This window comes from Alosa alosa, chromosome 24, assembly GCF_017589495.1.
Source record: "Alosa alosa isolate M-15738 ecotype Scorff River chromosome 24, AALO_Geno_1.1, whole genome shotgun sequence".
Lineage (NCBI taxonomy): Eukaryota > Metazoa > Chordata > Actinopteri > Clupeiformes > Clupeidae > Alosa > Alosa alosa.
The window spans coordinates 26,779,427-26,804,013 of NC_063212.1; the positions used below are offsets into that span (position 1 = coordinate 26,779,427).

At 41.7% G+C, this 24,587-nt stretch overlaps 1 protein-coding gene across 1 annotated transcript in view; it reads left to right on the top strand.

Annotated features, from left to right (window-relative positions):
• LOC125289333 (inactive ubiquitin carboxyl-terminal hydrolase 53) overlaps nt 1-24,587 on the top strand; it is a 91,844-nt gene that overhangs the window by 63,777 nt on the left and 3,480 nt on the right. The window contains 1 exon segment of the mRNA XM_048236087.1: nt 1,642-1,703. Within this exon segment, the coding sequence (XP_048092044.1) occupies nt 1,642-1,703 (62 nt within the window).

Below are 24,587 nucleotides of genomic sequence, written 5' to 3' on the forward strand. Positions count from 1 at the left end.
GAAGGTATTAGCTGTTGCTAATTATTTAGCAATAGCATTAGCTTTCCATTTAGCTGAAGCTATTAGCTGTATCTTATTATTTAGCAATAGCATTAGCTTTCCATTTAGCAGAAGGTATTAGCTGTTGCTAATTATTTAGCAATAGCATTAGCTTTCCATTTAGCAGAAGCTTTTAGCTGTTGCTAATTATTTAGCAATAACATTAGCTTTCCATTTAGCAGAAGGTATTAGCTGTTGTTAATTATTTAGCAATAGCATTAGCTTTCCATTTAGCTGAAGGTATTAGCTGTTGCTAATTATTTAGCAATAACATTAGCTGTTATTGATGCAACAGCATGAGTGCATTCCAGACAACTTGAAATTCAGAGGTCAGCTAGGACTTAAAAGCTGAGAGACATCTGGCCCAAGTTTAGAATTATAATAATAATAAGCTTTATTTGTATAGCACCTTTCATGCACAGAATGCAGCTCAAAGTGCTTTACATTTGAAGCATGTAACACAATAATAGTCAGTCAGTCATTATCAATCACTTTTCTTCATTGCTGGGGCCGTTTATGATCCACTCAGCAACATATCAAAAATATAGAAAATAACATGTGATAAGACTGACAGCCTTAACCCTTTACCCCCCACAAGCACGCCATATGGCAACTGTGGCAAGGAAAAACTCCCATATTCCAGGAAGAAACCTTGAGCAGAACCTGACTTAATAGGGGAGCCCATCTGCTTCTGGCTGGCTGCGCCCTCAATAGCAGCAGATGTAGAATAATCTGAAAAAGTAGCCTACAGGATAAGATGAGTTAACTAAAAGCTTTCCTGTACAGGTATGTTTTCAGATCTTTTTTAAAAATATTTACTGAACTCGCCTGCTTGATGTACAGAGGCAGGGTGTTCCATAGTTTGGGGGCATAATGGATAAAAGCAGCTTCTCCACTTTGTTTGTGGAGCACTTTGGAGTGCGATTAAAAAGATTAGAATTGGATGATCTAAGTTTCCTTTGTGGTTGATAAGATATTAAAAGCTCAGAGATATATGAAGGTGCTATGCCATTCAGAGCTTTGTAAGTAATTAACATAACCTTAAAATCAATTCTATAGGAAATAGGAGCCAGTGCAGTTCAGCCAACACAGGGGTGATGTGTTCTCTCTTCTTAGTCTTAGTTAAAAGTCTAGCCATGAGAGTTCTGTATGAGTGCCAATTTCTTTAGATGTTTTTGGGAAGACCAGTGAAAAGTGCATTGCAGTAGTCTAACCTGCTAGTGATAAAGGCGTGAATTAGTTTTTCTGCATCTTGTTGAGTTAAAAGGGCGCGACTTTGGCAATGTTTCTCAAGTGGAAATAGGCTGTCTGAGTAACTTCATAGAATTATGAACTTCAACTTTAGAGCTCAACGGCTTTCATTGTCCATTTTGAAATTCTTGACTTCCAACATTGTCTGGAGTTCACGCAACTAAGAAAATTCCAACTCGGAAATATCTGACCTCTGAATGGTCTAGAATGTAGCATTCGTAGCAGCTGTCCTGCCCGGTCCTGCTAATGTTGGTGTTCTATATAGATAGATAGATAGATACTTTATTGATCCCCAATGGGAAATTCAAGACACACACACGTTATGTAATTGTTGTGTTGGTTGTGTTACAGGGATGCCCTCAGGCGCTATGACGACTCAAAGGCAGAGATTCTACATGCTGCATTCACCTATGGTAAGAAGAACACCGAGTGAGTGAGTGAGTGAGTGAGTGAGTGAGTGAGTGAGTGAGTGAGTGAGTGAGTGAGTGAGTGAGTGAGTGAGTGAGTGAGTGAGTGAGTGAGTGGGACCTACTGTTACAGATGCTGGCGGGAGCCGGACTAAAAATGACACATTACTGAGAAGTCTCGGAGTTAAAAAAACAGACACACGCAGACACACACAGATTGAGGTAGTTGTTACACACAAATGTAACCAGACATTTCTCCAAAGTTGAGACACAGACACAAGCAGGCCGCTTCTGAGAGTAGGGCTGTTGCTTTGCTGTTCCTGAAAATAACTTTCTGGGTTCTTTCCTCCAAACGGATCAAAAAGCTCAAAGCAACAGAGACGAGCTGCGCAGGAAAGAGACCAGGAGACCGGGGCCAGCCGACTAGACTGAGATTACATGGAGCCTCCAGCTACAACACACACACACACAGACACAGACACACACAGACAGACACACAGACAGACAGACACACACACACACACACACAGAGACACACAGACACACACACACTCTCACTGAGAGAATAACAGAAAGGTGTGTTAGAGTTCTGGGAATTTGGAGGTCTGTTTAGGTGTGTCTCTGTTTGAGGGGGGGGTTTGGTATACGTGTGTGTGTGTGTGTTTGGATGTGGGGTTGGGCCTGGTGTCCCAGCTGTGGCCCAGTCAGCCGAAAAACCGCTAGAGTACTGGACACACACACACACACAATGTTACACAATGAGGTACACAGACACACACTCCTGCATTCCTATGCTCATAGACATTAAGTTACAGACACACCCTCACAAATAACACACACACAGACACACACACACACACACACACACTCAGACTCAGGCCAGGAGAGACGTAGAGGCTACCTTAAGGTGTTCTTATTTCCCTGTTTCTCTCACACACAGAACACAGCTAGTCTGTTTGCTCCCCTCATTCTATACTCGCTCCCTCTCTCTCTCTCTTCTTTCTCTCCTTCTCTCATTCTATACTCGCTCCCTCTCTCTCTCTCTTCTTTCTCTCCTTCTCTCATTCTATACTCTATCCCTCTCTCTCTCTCTTCTTTCTCTCCTTCTCTCATTCTATACTTGCTCCCTCTTTCTCTCTCTTCTTTCTCTCCTTTTCTACCTCCCTCATTCTATACTCTGTCCCTCTCTCTCTCTTTCTCTCTGTTTCTTTCTCTCCTTCTCTCCCTCACTCTTTCTCTGTCTCTCTTCATCTCTCTTTCTCTCTCTCTCTCTCTCTCTTTATTCCCTCATCTGCCCTCAATATTGAGCTCCACATGACTCTCAGGGGAGGGGTTGTGGGGGGCAGTAGCTATTGAATCAGTTGTGCTAGTGCAGTGTGTAAAGGGGGTAGAGTTGTGTGTGTGTGTGTGTGTGAGTTGAAGGTGAGTTATGTAACACATGACTGTGAGTGAAGTGAAGCGGGAAGAACAGTGTTTGGGGGCGTGGGAGTGCTCGACCTGTGAGTACCTCTGCTGGTTAGGAGAAGGACACACACACACACATATGTACACACACACACACATACACACTAACAAACACACACACACGCTCTCTCTCACTCACGCTAACAAACACAGACAGACACACACACAGGCACACATACACACACACAAACAAACACACTCTCACTCTCACTCACACATACACATATACTAACACACACATACACATATACTAACACACACACACACACACACACATACACTCACGCACTCCCACTCACACATACACTAGCAAACACACACACACACACACACACAGCTTCAGGGTGTGTGTCTCCCTCTGCTGACCAGTAAGCTCGTCTGGAGAAACACTCACACAATTTATTTCCTTAGTTGAAAAACACACACACACATATGCACTTTATTTCCTCAGATGAAACACACACACACGCACACTTTATTTCCTCAGATGAAACTCACACACTTTATCTCCTCAGTTGAAACAAAGACACACTTTATTTTAGAGTTAACTGTTAGTGTGGAACTTTGGAGAGTTAACTGTTCGGGCTGAGCTACACCAGGCGCGTAACTGAAGCGTTCCGTTCGCGTTGCGTCTGCTGCAACAATTAGCTTCCATTATAATCAATGGAAGTAGCTACACCAGACGTGACAGTGGGGCGTACGTTCGAAAAAAATAAACCATTCATCTAAAATGGATTTTACGCGTAGCGAACAGAAAGCTTCAGTTTTAAACAGTGTTTTTGAGACTGCGTGTAGCCTACAAAAGCGCATGGAGATTTTAATTTTGCAACGAGAAACTGTAACACAGCTAGTCTAAGTCTAACATGAACTTATTTGAGTTTTCTCCCCAACGTTTTCTCTGGTAGTTCTTCACTGATCTGAGATAATGAGCGAACTACCTTAAGTAGCTAGCGTCTCAGGAGAATTAAAAAAAAGTTTAAAAGTTTTCTAACATCTCTCCAGTGTAATGGTGGGCATCATACCATTTACCATACCATCATCACAACATTTACCTTTCCAAAAATGGGAGATTTTTTTCCGGGGAGGGGGGGTGTCAGTGTTTATACCTGATCTGTGTTTGCATATTTAATACGTTTCATTCACGTGTTTCAACACTGCATTTCGGTCGTTGCTTTTACCTTACCATTACCTTACGCATGCCAGTTATGTATCCACCAGCTGCCTGCCTGTAGCCTACTTCCAAAACTCCATAGCTGCTTGCTGTCAGATTTGGTTCCGAGGGCACAAGTTCAGTGTATCAACAACACTCAATAACAGTTTATGTGATGTGTTAATCAATTAAATTCCCAACAATTTCACAACAGCTAGTTCTGGAGTAGGCCATTCAACTAGCCCGCTTGCTTACGACGAGACTCAGGCTGCGCAGTCGGCACCCGCTTCCTTATTTGGGTTTTGAATTGCATGTTAAGTTAACCGTAGCATTACCTACACAGTAACTCCATAGTAATGCGATGCGAGTGATCATAATAACATATAAAACGTGATATAGTCCTTGATAAATAACCAGGCTATGAACTCATAAACAACAGCATTTTCTCACCGTTTGTCATTCACCGTGCTGTGAATACAGCATTAAGATGCTAGGCTAAAGAGCTTGAGATTCAGAGAACCTGCATGGTTGTGCTCATCCTGTCAGAAAATAGCAATTTGATCAGTGATCATGCATATCAGCGCAAGCTTGGTTTGAAACTGGTTTCTGGGGATGGGGTTTACACAATCCTTCACTGGGCTAGTGCCTGCTGTGTTAATATGACCGTGCTGATGCTAACAGCTGCAGCTCCCTCTAATCTATATAGGTTCTCATGCATATTAGGCTAGCTTTTGCCAATGAAAATTAATGCAACATAAAAAAAAAAACAGTAGGCTACTGCTCCTAACTGAAGAAACGTTTACGTTACTGTAAGGAAATTATTATTATCATTGTATAACCATTTGTGTAAGCAGAAATATTGTTGTGCTGAGTTCTAAGAACAGAGAGTTCAAGTTAAATGTTGTTGTGCTGAGTTCTAAGAACAGAGAGTACAAGTTAGGTGTGCACCCAGACAGACAGGAACTGCACCCTGTCTGTGTGTGTGTGTGGGTGAGATAAGAGTATGTCACAATGAAGTCGCTATGTCTTGCTTCCTATTTTCTGTGTGCATCTGTACAATAAAAGACACAGCTTTTGGGCTGCAGTCAGAGACTGATGGTGTGAGGAATTCTTCCTTACATTAGCAGGCTCTCCTCTTGGTACCAGAGGTTGTGGGCAAAGCCATACTACGTGTTGTGGTTCTTGTATCTATGTTGTGGTTAAATTCCCTGACAGTTACCAACAATGTTAACAACAAACTCAGCTTCACTGCTGCAAACAAAGTTGGCTATATACTTCGCCATATAACAAACCAGCTAGCCTTGTGATAACAAAATCTTTACCTTTTGTTTAGTCCACTGAAAGTTATCCACATATCAAACGATTAAATACACCGTTATGGAGGAATTGTTTTGGGGAAGCAGTTGCACTATATCCCACTTTTGCTACCTTTAAGCCACTTAAATCCATAGCCTAGATGAGCATTGCGCATATGTTACAACTTGACGTGATGAAGCTAAATGCCCAAGAAACGTCACGTCATAAAAGTTGTAGGCCTACTAAACGCAAAAACTTAATGACGGCTTGTTCGTGGTGGTGTAGTGCTGCCTAATTGAAATGGGATAGGCAAGGGGTATCTTATATTCGGCTATTACGTGTGGCACATTTATTGGGCTTTTAGCCTCTTTTAATTTATTATGACCGCCGCTAGCGAATAATGATTGTCAAAGTTCCCCCCCCCCGTCATCTACTTCCTGAATTTTTGGTCAACGATACCCGGGACACCGAAACACCGGTGCACATGAAATTTGGTGGGTATGTAGCCCCACTAGACTTTTACGGAAAAATTTCGTTTCGTCCCCGGGGGCCGCTCTCCCCCCGTGCTGGGCCCCCCGAAGAATCTTTTATGGTATGTTGGTCTCAAGGGCCCACATCAACCTGGCCCATAATCACTCATTTGTGATTTGCACCCCCCGGTAAAAAATGAAAATGCAATATCATTCTGCTTTAATCGCCGCTATCTTCAGTTAAGATGTTCAGAACTGCACCAAATTTTATGTGTATGATTGACCTGGCATTCTCTGGGGGTATGCCAAGTTTCGTAGAATTTCATCCATGGGGGTCTAAAAAAATGTAGGTTATGTGTACATTTAGTGACTGTACACTCATTGGCCTGTAGATGGCGGTGCACACATATACACATGCACACACAGGTATGCACATACTATTGGTATTAGAACGGCCGATACATAATTACAAATTCAGTAGGATTAAAAGAAAGCCAAATGTTCATCATCATGATCATGGCTGCATTTCCAGTATTGGCGATAAGTAGTCGTTTGTCCACTAAATGGCGCATCGTTGCAGTGAGACGTAATTTTGTTGGAAGTTAAAAGTGGGTTGGAAAAACAATGGGCGCTTCCTACAAGCACTGTAGTTTACCGCAGAGAACGTCTAATAAGGATAGGACGATGTTCACATGAAATGTAATTCCCATTTCTTCTTGAAACCGAAATAAATCTGAGGATGTTTATCGGACATGCTTGGTTTTTACTGCAGGTACGTTAATCTTATAATATCAATAAGGACCTAGGTACAATAATGTTACCGTTAGTGTTGGTTGAGTGATGGAGGCCAATTTGATTGCATTTGTAGAAAACTATAAATGCGGTTATACCAAGCAAATTGATAGCAGCACTGTAATTGTATCTTTCGACTGTCATTTGTTGCAAGTGCCACAAAAATCATTCTGTGCAATGGAAGATCTACCAACGTTACACCGGTCTGATACAGTTTTGCCTATACATCGCGTGAAACTGAGGCGCCTGTTTATTTTTGTTTTAAGTGCGTGCAGGGTGTGAGAGGGGAATCGATGTGCTTTGATTCCAGCTTGGTAGTTGTAGTCTGTGAGATTAAAAAGCACGTGTGTGTGAAGTATCCAAACAATGACACCTTCATTTCATTATGGGTGCTTTAGCAACACACCTTAAGCTACTGTGTAGTGGGTCCCATTTAGAAGTGGCTACTTCATTCGCTTTTCTTGACTCATGGAGCTGCGTGAATTTTATTACAACTTTTTCGCCGCGATATGGCAGTTTAAGTCCGCTTGATACTGTAAGGTGTAAGCCATTGGTTTCCAAAGGAGATTTTATTTGTGTCGCCAGCATAGCCTATAGACAATTTATGTTGTAAATAGGCCTACCTTATAGGCCTACCTGTAGCTTAGGGAAGCTAACAGCTTTCTATTAGGATCTAGTTTGTTATTTACAGTTTTGTCATAACTCCCTGATGCATTTTTGCATTTAGAATAACCAGAGCGTGGATATCTCAATCGGAAAATTAAACAATATCGGGCGCCTATGGACTAGGCTGGGTGAACCCAGCCTGATATGCCCGCTATTTATTTTTTGATTTCTTAAAAGATTGAGCTTGGTCTGATGAAAGCCAGACAAGCCATGGACCTCAGTTACACAATGCAAGGGAACATGAATCAGCCTATATTTGCACGAACAACAAAGGACAACAGCTCTTCAACTTTGGCCCGTTAAAATGTGTATGAACAGTCTAGCGACGTATTTCATCAAGGCCCATTTGGACATGTCAGTTATTTGCACCACTGGTTAGATGTAAAACAGCATTTCGTTTCAGACTACTGTTACTTAATTTGTGCATTGACAATAAAGTATCACATGAACTAAAGATGACTAAAATCTTATGCAGAAGAAGGAACATTAACAAAAAATCCATCTATCCAAAAATGACCTTTGTTTTTGATAGCTGTTGAAAACGGCATGGAACTGACAGAGATGCTTTTGTTTATTAATAAATACATACATGCATACATACATACATATAAAAAAAATATAACATTATGCTGATACCTTTTGCTTTTCCCAAATACAATGTAGCCTACAGGTGTAAGTGACCTTTCATCAATCCAGTTGCAATGGATGAACTGTGATGAACTGCCCTACTTGTGATTGTTTAGAGATTGTAAAGGTTTTATAACAATGCTACAACTTCTTTGGCTATTCTACAATCTATTCACCTTTTCAGTGCCAGTAGGCTACTTTCTGTGCAGCTGCACACACACACACACACACACACACACACACACACACACACACACACACACAGGCATGCCAAACAAGCATACACAAAAGTTTCAAGAGTGGGGGATGGAGTAAAAGATGGAGACAAATTGATTAGTGTGATTTATTTTCGCGGAAAGGATGTACAGGACTGAGCGGCGGTCATATTTTGTACCGCTATGCGGTGCATCTAGTTTGATGAGGAACTGATAAAGACTGAGCAACAGAAAAGTCATAGTCGATACATAAATAGTTTATTATTATAATTAGGCTATTGATAGCCTACTATTACTTTACTACTATTACTGTTATTATTACAGGGCATGAAAATGCACTGTACTGTTCTTCTGCTTCTTATTATTATTCTGCTTACCACTTTTTCCGCACACATTTCTCTTGAACAGTTTAACTTAGAAACTTCATTCAAACTTTGTAACGTAGGTCTTCAAACAGATCGGGTTGGTATGACTTTTCAACTTTGAAAACTTTTTAAACTATTAAAGAAAAACTTTTTAAAAATCCCCGTAGACTTAACATTGCCGATTATGACATCATAATACGGCCATTAAGCAATTAGAATCCTATGGCAGGTGTTCAGGCCACCTGCAGCCTCAGGCTTTAAGCATACAATCTGGGTCAATTAAGACTACACATCCTATTCAACTGCTTCCTCTGCCCAAAATTGTTTCAAAATAAAAATCCTCACTACAATAATCCACTGTTAAACAATGTAACCCATTAAACTACTGAACTTTTTACATTCAACTTTTAAAACGGTCTACTTTTAAACTATTATTAAACTATCTATTAAACTAGCTGTCTATCAACAACTTTTAACTTGTCATCAACTATGTCAACACTTGTCATCAACTATGACTCCTACTCACTGTAGCTAGTTAGCATGGTTAGCATTGTTAGCATTTTTTAGCAAAACTGATAAAAATGATTAGCTAGGTTAGCTAAGTCATATGGTTAGCATACTTAGCATGTTAAAATTGTTAACATGCTACTTAGCATAGTCAGCATAACTACTAAAAATTATTAGCTAGGTTAGCTAAGTCACATGGTTAGCCTAGTTAGCATAACTACTAAACATGATTAGCTAGGTTAGCTTAGTCACATGGTTAACATAGTTAGCATTGCTAACATGTTTAGCAAAACTGCTAGAAAATGTTAGCTAAGTAGCATGGTTAGCATTGCTAGCACTGCTATAAAACATTAGCTAAGTAGCATGGTTAGCATAGTTAAAAATCTTAGCATAACTGCTAGCAAACATTAGAGCCATTCCAATGTTCAGTTATCGTCAAATATCTACCTATACACAGCCATTAAACTATTTAAATATCAACGTTATGCATGCATTACTTGAAAAGAACTAGCTCCAGTTATGCATGAACAGTGAAGGTAACGAACTCTTAAACATGTGAAAAATGTGAACTTGAAGAAGTGAAAATTGAACAATATGAACTATGAATATTGAACAACTTGAAGCTACATATATCAAGTGTGAACATGTTTAACAAAATATGAGAACTAAACGTGCATTACGAACAGGGACGTGCACAGGAATTTTGAGGGGCGGTTGCTCTGACCTGAACATTTTTTATTAAAATATATATACACTTCTATATAGAAGTAAAACACTGAAATACAGCACTCAATCACCTTAACTAATAACACAGAAAAACATGACTTGAGTCATGAAAATCACCAACATCAATATCCCGATCAATCAATATCCTATCAAGTCACTGATAGGTTTCTCCAAATGTGGGCTCATCATCTGACCAATTACATATTATTGTTATTGCCATTATCATTATAATTTTAATGCCCACTAGTGGTATTTATGTTCTGCTCAGGCTTTGAAATGATGGCCTATTTTTGTTTTAGCATTACAATTATTTAGCATGCAGCTCTTTAACCCTGTACTTTCTAGCATGGTCCTCTCATCTCATATTTGGTGATCATCACTTGGGCCTACCTGCCCTATGTGCCTCCTGGTCCACATTTTCTGGAGGCTTGTGACTGCTCCTCATCTTAAATGTAATGTAATTATGAAACATTGCCATTAGTAGGCTAAAATATGAGTCTGATTAATTAATCAATTCGCTTACACAGTGTCATGTCATCTTTATCACAGAAAGTTTCTGTTTCACCTGCTGGTTGGCTTTTTCGCAGCCAACCCTGCAGTGATGTGCTGCCCTTTGCTGCCTCCCTGAATTGTCTCTCCCTCTCCTGAATCCGCCTCTTTTCAGTGGGCATCTTGGCTTCAAACAATACCCAAAATAGTGAATAGGATTTAAGCATTTAACCATTTTGAATAAAATAATTAATGTGATGCATTACTTCCATCATTCATTCTTGCTAAAACAAAATGTGAGAAACATTTTGGCTCAAGGGACACATTGGGTTTTGAAAATTGGCCGGCGGGCCGCACAGTAGGCTAGTAGCATAATGTTCAAGTTAGTTCTGCTGCAAAGGAGATAACTAAGAGTAGGCCTATCATCTCTATTTAACATGATGTTTTGACATTATAAACGTTCTCTAAGAGTGAAAAGCAGTTTGCGATAAAGCTAACCAATGTCGTCTCTGTCACAGGAAAAAAATAGCGAGCAGCCTGATAACCAAATTAAATGCTCGGTGGGCCGGATGAAAGTGCTTGGTGTGCGGGCCGCAGTTTGCCTACACCCGGCCTAATGCCTACCAAAACTGGCTATGTGGTAACGGGCTGCTTGTCTGCGAGCTATCTGTCTGATTATTTAGGCCAAACGTGGCAAACTCTGGATTTATGAAGATTTTAATTCATTTCATAAAACTTGATGATGATCGTTCGTTTGTTATACATCACAAACTCACTTTTTCCGACAACGTGGATTCGCGACAATCTCCTTCTAAGGCTGCTCATGCAGGCTCAGCTCAGGTGCCGGTCGCGTGTAGCGCTTCAGCCACGTAAACAGAGTTTGCCCTTCCCCTACTGACTTTCACTTTCGTGCCCGAATGGAAGTGAATGAGGCTTCGCGGTTTTTTTTTTATCTAGGCCTACGTGAAATTCTGCATCCATTGTACGATTTATTTATTTATTTATTTTCCTCTCGGAAGGGCAATCGAGAGTCGAGAAGGCCATATGGGCAGTTGCCCGGGCAACCTGAGCAACCCCCCTGTGCACGTCCCTGATTACGAATATAATCAGTGGGAGCCCTGTGCTTGTTTCCCTGCAACAAGAAGGTTCCATCTGGGGGTGATGGAAGATAGTGACACCCTCAGTGTGTTTGAAATTCGATTGCGCAATTTGGTCTTAGTTGCAGTCATTGCCGAAAACCCGGCCTCGCGTAGATATAGCCTACGTGGTGGGAAATGGTAGCAACGTTTTCAACGCTTTTACGGCTATCTCGGGATATTCTGCTTTGGTTTTGATCCAAAAACCCGCCAGAGAGGTTTCCTCATACACTCTCTTAAGACCACCGTCATTTGCAATTTCGATCAATTGATCTTCCTCCTGCGCTGACAAGGTAGGACTATTCGGGATATTGACAAATGGGTTGCGGACCCACTCATTGGTTTGCTGTGGATCTTTGGAGGATGGGAAGTAACGCTCAAACTCATTTGAAAGCGCAACAATACAAGGTGATCGCGCACCAGCTGCGAGAGAAAGGGCCCTGCCTCAGTCTCTCCCAAAACCCCCACTACTGTTTAGAACATATACACCCGGGTCCACTAGTCGTCCCCACAAATCAAGCTTGGCTTTAAATGCATCTTGGCTTTAAATGCAGACTTTATCTGCCAGTTTAAAGACAGTCGTCATTCTCCCCTGGAGTGACAGGTTGAGGTCATTAAGCAACCCGAATATGTCACACAGGTAAGCGAGTTTTGACACCCAGTCCTCATCACTAAAATGGGCAGGTAACGGTGACTTTTCTTCTGTAAGAAATCTCTGCAGCGGCTCTCGAACACTCTGGCCAGTGACCTGCTAAAGATGCTTGTTTTTTGTTGCTCATTCTAGCAGTTTAGCTAACTTCGTGTGACACTATCGTTTGCCAAGAACTGATCAAGTGAAGTGAGCTGACCTGAGGCTGCGCAGCGCTGAAGGCAAAATGTAAAAGTGTTGAAGGCGGGACAGACAGACGTAAGAAAATAAACCTTGCAAAATGCAAACATGCGTGCAATCAAACAACTGCATATAGGCCTATGTCATGTAAAAACGTGACATTATTGCAAATTAAATTGAGTTTAGTTTGCATGCATTTTTTTTAAAACTCATGTCGTAGGCTACGGCCCGGTTAGGAATGTCCGGTGGTTGGGGACCGCTGTTCTAAAGAATGTTTGATTCAAGTTCAGTGTGTGCTGTTGTAGAACTATTTGTTTCTCACCAAAAGCCTAGGCTACGTAGGCTAAAGAGTCACATCGTGGCTGTGCGTCGGGGTCCGGTTCGCCCTGTTGGGACTTATTTTCCCAATAATGACCGGCGTTCTATACATTATCCCTTATGTGTGGAACTTTGGAGTGTTAACTGTTATTGTGGAACTTTGGAGTGTTAAGTAAGGGATAACGGCCGCCAAGGTGTCCTGTTATACGGAATTAATAGACGAGGGCGAGGGGCAAAAAACTCCCCGACGCAGAGCTCAGCCTCCGCCAAGTCCATTAATTCCGTATAACTGGACACACCTCGAAGGCCGTTATCCCGCTTATCACCCGGTTGCCACTGTAAGTCAAGGGAAACACGCAGTTCCGTTTAAAAAGCTCACTAGTTCAGCTTGTTGTACAACTTTCAATAGCATGGACAGTTAGCTTGTTTACAGTTGATTCCATTGTTGCGAAGCCTGCAACCAAAGATTCTAGAGCGCTGCAACTGTCGTCCTACTATGGTTGTTATAGTTACCATTCATAAGCATTGATCTGGAACGGTGTCCTGTTATTCACAATTAATAGCCACCCCACCAGCCAATCAGAAAAGAGTATTTCTTCTGATAACCAGAGCCATATAAAGGTAGAGTTGCGACAATTGGTGTTCAAAATTCGTTAAGGTCACGTGGTTCATGTAAACTTCAAAAAGTTCCCGGAAGTGATTGACAATGGATTAGAATGCATTAAATAAGCTACTGTTCAATGAGCGACAGAGCCACAATATTGGGTAATTGACAGACAATAAATGCATTGATATACAAAATGTATAACACAGTGTAATTATTGTGTAAACTGTGTAGTTATCCTACCATTACAACAATATTAAATTAAATTCCAGACCGTAGCCTGCTAAATATCGGAAGGTGACCTTTTTCTCTCCCTTTTACGTAGCCTATGTGTCACTTATTCATTTCTGTACAAAACCAAGACGAGAGATTCTTTAGAAAACGCAATAGCACCCACCCCATAAGTGTAGCCTAGGCCTATCTAAATTATCGTTATAAAAAAAATGACCTAGTACGTGACTCAAGAGCTGTAAACAGTGTTTTTGAGACTGCGTGTAGCCTACAAAAGCGCATGGAGATTTTAATTTTGCAACGAGAAACTGTAACACAGCTAGTCTAAGTCTAACATTAACTTATTTGAGTTTTCTCCCCAAAGTTTTCTCTGGTAGTTCTTCACTGATCTGAGACAATGAGCGAACTACCTTAAGTAGCTAGCGTCTCAGGAGAATAAAAAAAAAGTTTTCTAACATCTCTCCAGTGTATTTACCATACCATCATCACAACATTTAGCTTTCCAAAAATAGGAGATTTTTTTTCGGGGAGGGGGGGTGTCAGTGTTTATACCGGATCTGTGTTTGCATATTTAATACGTTTCATTCACGTGTTTCAACACTGCATTTCGGTCGTTGCTTTTACCTTACCATTACCTTACGCATGCCAGTTATGTATCCGCCAGCTGCCTGCCTGCAGCCTACTTCCAAAACTCCAAAGCTGCTTACTGTCAGATTTGGTTCCGAGGGCACAAGTTCAGTGTATCAACAACACTCAATAACAGTTTATGTGATGTGTTAATCAATTAAATTCCCAACAATTTCACAACAGCTAGTTCTGGAGTAGGCCTGTCAAACTCGATTCCTTTTAAGGATCCGGGTTATTCTGAGTCACTCACTAAACTGATCCGGGTTGAATGAGTCACTTGAGTCAGTATTGTTAAATCGCAAAGAAATTCAGTCCTACGTTCAAGCAGTGCAGTGGGGTGCTTCATTTCGTTAAGTGCCTTCTTGGATGTGGATCCTCCATGATTTGAAACCAGGTTTTTGCAGTACTTGCATTTAGCCTTTAGAGTTTTGCTTTCCTGGTCAAAGTGCATCCAAACATTGTTCATCTTTTTGGTGCTCATGTTCAGAAACTTTGATCTTATTGACAGAGAGGGTAGGCTATATTATAATAATTAATTATTTGTTGTTGTTTTGTTAACAATAGAAAAGTTTGCCTAGGTCTAATGCTACTCTGCTACAATGTTTATTACCACTACTATATAGGCTACTAATAGTAGGCTACTAGGAATCTATTCTAATAAGTATTATAGGCTGCTAATACTAGGCAACTAATATTATTATTAATCATAGCTATACTGTTAGGTAGCCTAATATAATATAATATAATATAATATAATATAATATAATATAAAATAGCCTAATATAATCGCATCAAAACCTCCACCCACTCACGGGAAAGAAAGCAGTTTGAGCCAGACTGTTTATTTATTGTCTTAACCTAGCCTAAGCAATTGACTTTCAATGTAGACATAGAAACAGGAACGTAGAAATGCCCTGCAGTGACTAAATTATTATTATTGTTATTATTATTATTATTATTATTATTACTACTACTACTACTACTATTCTCATTAGGCCTATCATTATTATCACCTTGACACGAGTAGAAACTAGGCTACTCGGCCGCCTACAGATTCCACTCATGACAATGTAGCCGGGCTGATTCGACTGACTTCAGACTCATAACAACATAACATAACCGGGTCCGCCCGGGCTGATCCAAATGACCCAGGTAGGCTAGCCTACTCAAGCAACTCCATACAGAGCTTGCAATGTTTCAGACTGTCTTCACGACCTAATTGCATTTTAAAGTAGGCTATGCGTGCAGAACATATGTTATTTCAGAAGTGAAAGCATGGCTTTTGTTGTGGATTTGTTTTTCACCTTGACGAGGAGTTACTCGCTGCTCTAAAGATCCACTCATGACAACGTAACCGGCCTGCCCGGCTGATTCAACTGACCCGGGTAGATACTCAAGCAGCTCCATGAGCGTGCAGTTCGGACTGTCTGCACGACCTAATTGCATTTTAATATGCTACATCTATACACCAAATCTAATTATGTCTAGGCTACATGCAGAACATTGAATGTTATTTCAGAAGTGAAAGAATGGCGTTTGTTGTGGAATTGCTTTTCACCTCGAGGAGGAGCTAGCCTACTGCGGCTCGCCAGATCCACTCATGACAACGTAGCCGGGCTGATTCGACTGACTTCATTACTCAACGTTAAGCCTAACCGGCCGGCTGATCCGACTAACCCGGATTGCTACTCAGCCGGCTCAATCTGAGTCCCATGGTCTGCGAAGTCTGCAATGTTTCCGGCTCTGCGGGAAGTTAACCAGTTATCTCGGACTGCCTGCTCACTCAGTTGCTTGAGTTGATTTGTGGAATTGTGGTGGTTGCCTACGAAATTGTTACATTTTTGGCAGCTATGATGGCTAGGGCTAAGAGGCTAGCTAATGTTGCAAGAGGTTTGTGTGTGGCGCTGCTTATCGTTTTAGATTGAATTGTAGTAGGACTCAACTGATCCGAGTTAATGATACTAGAGACTCGTGACTGGTGGGTTAATTTAAAGACACGGGTGAAAGATCCGAGTGAGTCACGACTCAAACACCTTTATTCTGGAGTAGGCCATTCAACTAGCCCGCTTCCTTACGACGAGACTCAGGCTGCGCAGTCGGCACCCGCTTCCTTATTTGGGTTTTGAATTGCATGTTAAGTTAACCGTAGCATTACCTACACAGTAACTCCATGGTAATGCGATGCGAGTGATCATAATAACATATAAAATGTGAGATAGTCCTTGATAAATAACCAGGCTATGAACTCATAAACAACAGCATTTTCCCACCGTTTGTCATTCACCGTGCTGCGAATACAGCATTAAGATGCTAGGCTAAAGAGCTTGAGATTCAGAGAACCTGCATGGTTGTGCTCATCAGAAAATAACAATTTGATCATTGATCATGCATATCAGCGCAAGCTTGGTTTGAAACTGGTTTCTGAGGATGGGGTTTACACAATCCTTCACTGGGCTAGTGCCTGCTGTGTTAATATGACCGTGCTGATGCTAACACCTGCAGCTTCCTCACATCTATATAGGTTCTCATGCATATTAGGCTAGCTTTTGCCAATGAAAATGAATGCGACATATAAAAAAACAATAGGCTATTGCTCCTAACTGAAGAAACGTTTACGTTACTGTAAGGAAATTATTATTATCATTGTATAACAATTTGTGTAAGCAGAAATATTGTTGTGCTGAGTTCTAAGAACAGAGAGTTCAAGTTAAATGTTGTTGTGCTGAGTTCTAAGAACAGAGAGTACAAGTTACTGTAGGTGTGCACCCAGACAGACAGGAACTGCACCCTGTCTGTGTGTGTGTGTGGGTGAGATAAGAGTATGTCACAATGAAGTCGTTATGTCTTGCTTCCTATTTTCTGTGTGCATCTGTACAATAAAGACACAGCTTTTGGGCTGCAGTCAGAGACTGATGGTGTGAGGAATTCTTCCTTACATTAGCAGGCTCTCCTCTTGGTACCAGAGTTTGTGGGCAAAGCCATACTACGTGTTGTGGTTCTTGTCTGAGTGCCGGTCAAAGTGACCGGCAGAGGTTTCATTTTCCGGACATTTTGATGATATGCCGGTCAAATGTCCTATTATCGCTTCTTAATTACCTAGTCAAGTTGAGGAAAACTGGAGACAGGCTATGTAGCTTAAAGAATGACATAATCAGGCTGAATAGAATGCAACACGTCCATAGCCTAAAGTAAACATGCCTAACAAGATCTAGCCAGTAGGCCTATCTATGTTTTCATGGACAGCAAGAGTCCGCTTCGTTCATTGTTTTAAAAAGGCTACGTTGTTTGTTGCTGTTCCACTGTTTAACTTGCACAGATCGCACACACAAGAATGAGCTCACACCACTACCCCCCTAAGGCTATGTCTCTTTATTTGATAACAATAAATTAAGAAATATTTCCTATTCTGGGAAATGTATAGTTTCTTTTTCTTTCGGTCCGCGGCTCAATGATCATAGACAGAGAAAGCATAGGCCTACTGGCTGTATGCTTTGGGTACAGAATACAGTTGCATGTCCAGTGTACACGGAGAATGACTGTCTTGGAGCGGCCGCAACTCCACTTCCAACGTCATGATTCCGATAGATATGCCCGACACTTATGCTTTTTATCTGGTGGTGGTGGAGTTGACCGGACATCTGAGGCTTCATACGTTACCAATTTATCATCATCCATCGCGTCTGGCCTCTGAAAAAACTTTTAAGGCTAGTCTGCCTGGGCCTGGCCATGTTTGAACCGCCTCACTCATTTGTTCGTTGTTTAACATGGACGTTTTAAGAGTGCGCTTCCTATTTGAAATGTTTCCTATTTGAAATGCAGCATAGGCTATGCGTGTTGTTTAATAGCTTTCAAACGGTAGAGCCTATAGGCCTACATTTAAAAACATTGCCAGGACGTATTGCTTTAATATAGGCTTACATTTTAAGGCTTATTCTCAAATTCAAAGATTGCGTTAGGGGGACGGGATTATTAGCCAATTTCAATCGGACAATTTGACCGGAGAGATTTAATTTGGTCGGACATTTCATTTTTTTTCCGGCCCATGTCCGGTAATTACCGGACAACGGAAACCCTGGTTCTTGTATCTGTTGGGGTTAAATTCCCTGACAGTTACCAACAATGTTAACAACAAACTCAGCATCACTGCTGCAAACAAAGTTGGCTATATGCTTCGCCATATAACAAACCAGCTAGCCTTGTGATAACAAAATATTTACCTTTTGTTTAGTCCACTGAAAGTTATCCACATATCAAACGATTAAATACACAGTTATGGAGGAATTGTTTTGGGGAAGCAGTTACACTATATCCCACTTTTGCTACCTTTAAGCCACTTAAATCCATAGCCTAGATGAGCATTAGCATATGTTACAACTTGGCGGATGGTGAAGCTAAATGCCCAAGAAACGTAACGTCATAAAAGTTGTAGGCCTACTAAACGCCAAAAACTTAATGACCGCTTGTTCGTGGTGGTGTAGTGCTGCCTAATTTAAATGGGATAGGCAAGGGGTATCTATTCGCTATTACGTGTGGCACATTTATTGGGCTTTAGCCTCTTTTTAATTTATTTGACTGAGCAACAGAAAAGTCATAGTCGATACATAAATCGTTTATTATTATAATTAGGCTATTGATGGCCTACTATTACTTTACTACTATTACTGTTATTATTATTATTCGGATGAGGCAAAGGAATGTAAATCTGAGTCTGAAATGTTGGCTACAAACAGTCTATACTGCTGTAACTGCACTGCTGCTATTATTAATTGTTAACTTCCGGGAACTATTTGAGGCTTCCATTAGCTGCCATTGTTGGAAAAAAATGGAACAATGGAGTTGTCGCAACTCTACCTTTATATGGCTCTGCTGTTAACTGTTGTTATTACACGGCTCTTCATAATGCTGCAGAATGCTCCATTCACTTGAATGGGCCTTCCTAATGTTCGGCGGTCTGCTAATTCTCAATAACAGACCGTTGCTAAGTATAACAGTTCGCTGTCAAGGAAAATGAGCTTTGTGCTTCTATTTCACGTCTTTCATACTGGAACTTCATTCAAAAGTGAAAGCAGACGGTTGATCAACTGTGTTCTAAAGAATGTTTGATTCAAGTTCAGTGTGTGCTGTTGTAGAACTATTTGTTTCTCACCAAAAGCCACGATGAAATGGTAACAAATAGGCTATAGCCTACGTAGGCTAAAGAGTCACATCGTGGCTGCGCGTCGGGGTCCGGTTCGCCCTGTCGGGACTTATTTTCCCAATAATGACCTGCGTTCTATACATTATCCCTTATGTGTGGAACTTTGGAGTGTTAACTGTTAGTGTGGAACTTTGGAGTGTTAACTGTTAGTTTGGAACTTTGGAGTGATAACTGTTAGTATGGAACTTTGTGTGTGCGTGTTAACTATGTGTGTAATTTTGGAGTGATAACTGTATGTGTGTAATTTTGGAGTGATAACTGTTAGTTTGATCTCTACTGGTTTCAATCACTAGTGCCCACCTCAGTCCAGATCATATACTCTTGTTCGGATATGAAGGCGGTGATGCTGTGTTTAATCCCTGGTTCTACAGGGACCGTGGAGATGAATATCTGCTTATGGTCAACTGTTCAGAGCCAGGGGAACCACACCCAGACAGTCTCTTCATAATGTGCAATCTCACGCTGTCCCAGAGTGGAGAGAGGGGGTAGGGTGTGTGTGTGTGTGTGTGTGTGTGTGTGTGTGTGTGTGTAGGTAGGGAGATGGTGTGTGTGTGTGTATATTAGGGAGAGAATGTGTGTGTGTGTAAAGGAGGAAGGAATAGGATTAGTGTGTGTGTTAGGGAGATCGTTCTTTGACCGGACATTGACTTACTATCTTACACACACACACATTCCCAAATGCTCAGGTTTCCAGATGGAAAATGTTTATTTTTAGGCATCAATACATGGAGTGTTGTGCTCCTCTGATCTGTAATCCGACACCGATTCAAATGAGCCCCAACCCATGTAGAAGGGCCGGGCAAAGCCTCTAGAGCTGCTGATGAGGAACACTGTTGCCATAGCGTTAATAAACGAGACAGGTTCACAGGTTCAGGTTCTGTCAGGTTGGTGTTAAAAACACTGTAGGCTTAGAGTTAGTGTTAATATGCAGGCTTAGAGTTAAAACATGTAGAGTTGGTGTTAATATGCAGGCTTCGAGTTAAAACATGTAGAGATGGTGTTAATATGCAGGCTTAGAGTTAAAACACACTGACATAATGTTGATACATGCTGTATGTTTAGAGTTAAAACACATGGGGATAGTGTTAATACATGCTGTAGACCTAGAGTTAAAACACACCAGGAGAGTGTTAGGCTTAGTGTTGATGTGTATATATATATATATCAGGTTTCTTAGTGTTGATGTATATCAGGGTTCTTAGTGTTGATGTATATATATCAGGGTTCTTAATGTTGATGTATATATATCAGGGTTCTTAGTGTTGATGTATATATATCAGGGTTCTTAGTGTTAATGTATATATATAGCAGGGTTCTTAGTGTTTATGTATATATAGCAGGGTTCTTAGTGTTAATGTATATATAGCAGGGTTCTTAGTGTTGATGTGTATATATAGCAGGGTTTCTGTTAACACATTCTGGTAGGCCTACTGCGGTTTTAAAACACCATCTTGTATTTAAACAAACTCATTTAGTATTTAAACAAACTGAATGTTTAGTGGACGGATTTATTAAACGGATTTAATAGCAATTTTAGCCAGACGTCTTCTATGCAATGCTTCTATGTGGCAACAACAATCCTTCAACAATCGTGAATATTTTGTTAAATGCACATGCAGAGGGGAGGAGCAGCTACTCTGAGAGAGCGGGGCAAGGAAAGGCTGCGTCGCGTAAAAAGCGCAGCTCAATGGCAATGCAAGGATTTGACCTTATATTTAATTTAAATTAAATTAAACCTAGAATATTCATCTGTGGCGGCCTATTTTGATTTAATGGCGCACCGCCACAGATTAGTCAATGTATGGGAAACACTGGATGTAGTCACTATTCTACTGTGTGTGTCCTTTTAAAATTGCAAATTGAATATGTGGGTTCAATTCCCGGCTTCCACCATTGAGCCCTTGAGCAAAGTGCTTAACTCCCAGTTTCTCTGACCACAATGGCTCTGCTAATATAGTTAACAAATGAAAGTCACTTTAGATGAAAGTGTCTTCTAAATCTATACATGTAAATGTAGTGTATGTTAGGTATGTGTATGTTAGTCTCTATAGGGAGAGATCAGTATAGTTTGACTTCTATTGAGGTTGAGGACGTGCTTAGGACATGTCAGGCTCTGTGTCTATCATCACGTTAAGTTCAGTACAACACCGTTTCAGGCTCTGTGTCCATCACATTAAGTTCAGTACAAAACCATTAAGACACAGAGCCTGAAACGGTGTTGTACTGAACTTATCATCACGTTAAGTTCAGTACAACACCACTTGAGTTGGACATAGTCAAGCGGATTTCTGAGGACAAGTGTCATGGCGACGGCCATTGTTGGCTCATGAACGTTCTTGACGGTCCGTAACCAGTACTCCTCTCCTCATTCAGGGAAGAGGCCATGTTCAATGTTACAGAGAAGCAGAGCTATAGAAAAAGCTCGGTGTGTGTGTGTGTGGGATGCTGCATTTCAGAAGATCAATGTCTACTCTAGGAAATTTCATTTATTTTTGATCATGGTTCATCTTTCCTGTAGCTCAACAAACCAGAGAACAGGTGTGTGTGTCTGTGTGTGTGTGTGCGCTTTTCAGCTGTTGTGCCAAGTGTGATGTCACTGTCCTATTTGTAGTTTGCCACCTATCTGATTTATGACTCAGCAAGTCTCCTATTTTAACTAGAGCTGACACACACATATGCTCTCTCTCTCTCTCTCTCATATTCATATATATATATATATATATATATATATATATATATATATATATATATATATATATATATATATATATATATATATAACTTGAGCACATACACAGACAGACACATCAAAAGAATCTTGAATATGACTTTAAAAATACCCAGAAGTTTCACTGCAGAAGTTCCACTTAGGCGCTCATAATATCCAAAGATATTACATTTGACGCAGTTCCGTGAACACGGCAGCAAGATGAGAGCTCTGCTCGGAGAACGGCTCTGCCTGGCCCTCTCCCGCTGATATCTCTGAGAGATATGCATGGCGACGGCTAATCGATTCTAAATACCCCTGTTCTGCCCCAGAGCTGTGGAGATATGCATGGCGACGGCTAGTCGATTCTAAATACCCATGTTCTGCCCCAGAGCTGTGGAGGTGCTGGAGAGACTCCGCTAACTGGGACCAAACCGCGGGAACCGCGTCTGCAGCTCTGACACGCAGCCTTTACGCAACATGTGTCTCTCTCTGTTAGCTGCAGCTTCCACATCTGCTCTGCCAACACACACACTCCCACGTGCCAATATGCCACACTCGGGCATCTCACGTGTGTGTGTGTGTGTGTGATGACTGCTTCAGTCTTCTCTTTAAACCCACTACTTCATGAAATCCAAGCATCCTTAGGGCTGTGTAAGTTCACGCAAGGATGCGGGTTGTATGTGTGTGTGTGTGTGTGTGTGTGTGTGTGTGTGTGCAGCAGGCCTGGCAAGCTGCTGCTTTGTTTTGCTTTGGTATTGATATAGTTATTGCTGCTTGCCAACATTGCAGTGGCGTCCGCTGGCTAGAGGCACTGGAGAGGCTTAGGAGCTTAGTGTGTGTGTGTGTGTGTGTGTGTGTGTGTGTGTGTGTGTGTGTGTGTGAGGGGCTCGCTCGGCCAATCCGCTGATAATTGCGTGCTGGAGGAGCGGATTTAGACGCTAATGCCCTCCTGAAAACATCACACAGACAAAGAGAGGGAGATGGAAAGAGGGATGTGAGAGAGAGAGGGGGGAGAGAGAGAGGGGGAGAGGGGGGGGAGGGATGGAGAGAGAGAGGGGGAAGAGGGATGGAGAGAGAGGGGAGAGGGAGGGATGGAGAGAGAGGGGGAGAGGGATGGAGAGAGAGGGGGAGAGAGGGGAAGGGGGGAGAGAGGGATGGAGAGAGGGGGGGGGGATGAGAGAGGGGGGAGAGAGGGAAGGGGGGGAGAGAGGGATGGAGAGAGAGGGGAAGGGGGGGGGGGGAGAGAGGGGAAGGGGGGGGGGGGAGAGAGGGGAAGGGAGGGAGGGAGAGGGGAAGGGGGCGAGAGTGCTGACGCACCACTCTCTTTTGCTCTGTCTTAGAGGCTTGCATTAATACAAACACACACACACACACACACACACACACACACACACACACACACAAAGATGTTGACCTGTTTTGCATATATAGACAGATGCACTCTGGCATACAGCTAGTAGCAGATCCACACATCCACATGCAAGTGTGTTCGCATTTGTGCTGCATCAGAGGAACCCCAAACGGTGTGTGTGTGTGTGTGTGTGTACATTCCGGCCCCTTAGTCAGCATATTTGATGAGAAAAGAACTGTGTTCCATCTGAACTGTGTGTTCCATCTAAACTGTGTGTGTTCTATCTGAACTGTGTGTAACTGCGGAATATGTTGTGTCCACCAGCCTTCACTGACCTGAACTGTAAGTGCTTGATCTAGTGTGTGTGTGTGTGTGTGTGTGTGTGTGTGTGTGTGTGTGTGTGTGATTGCCTGAACTGATGCTGAGCAGTCCCTGATTCATACTCATTTAGTGTTTAGTGTAGGCACAGGGGAATGTCCACACACACACACACACACACACACACACACACACACACACACACACACACACACACACACACACGCTCAGACGCTCACTCATCCCACAAGCCGTGTTGTATGAGCGTCATACTGCTGGACATGGTGGAGCTGTAGGGCCCCCTGGTGGCCACTCGGTAGACATGCACTGAACAGATGCTCAGCCTGCAGCGCTGGTTTTAGTGGATGGAATCTTGAAATCTTCTTGCTGCTTCTTCTTATTATAACCTTTTCTTTTTACCTTTTCAAAAATGAATGGGGCTCTAACTACCTAACGTACAGACATGTTGAAATAGCCATTGTGTAGGTCTGGAATTGGGCAAGAGAGTTATCATTTCAGATTTTTTGAAAAGTTTATACTTTTTGAGAAATAGGGGGTTAAAAATGTTAAACGTATTTTTCTCTCTATGACATCACAAAGGGGGCTCATTGAGAAGGGTCGTAAAGTAATCAGATGCGGGTCCGCCTGCAACATCAGCTTCTAAGCATACAATCTCGTATTTAGTCTGACTAAAGCGCATTTCTTCACCTGCAACGTCAGCTTCTAAGCATACAATCTCGTATTTAGTCTGACTATAACGCATTTCTTCATCTCGTATTTAGTCTGACTATAACGCATTATC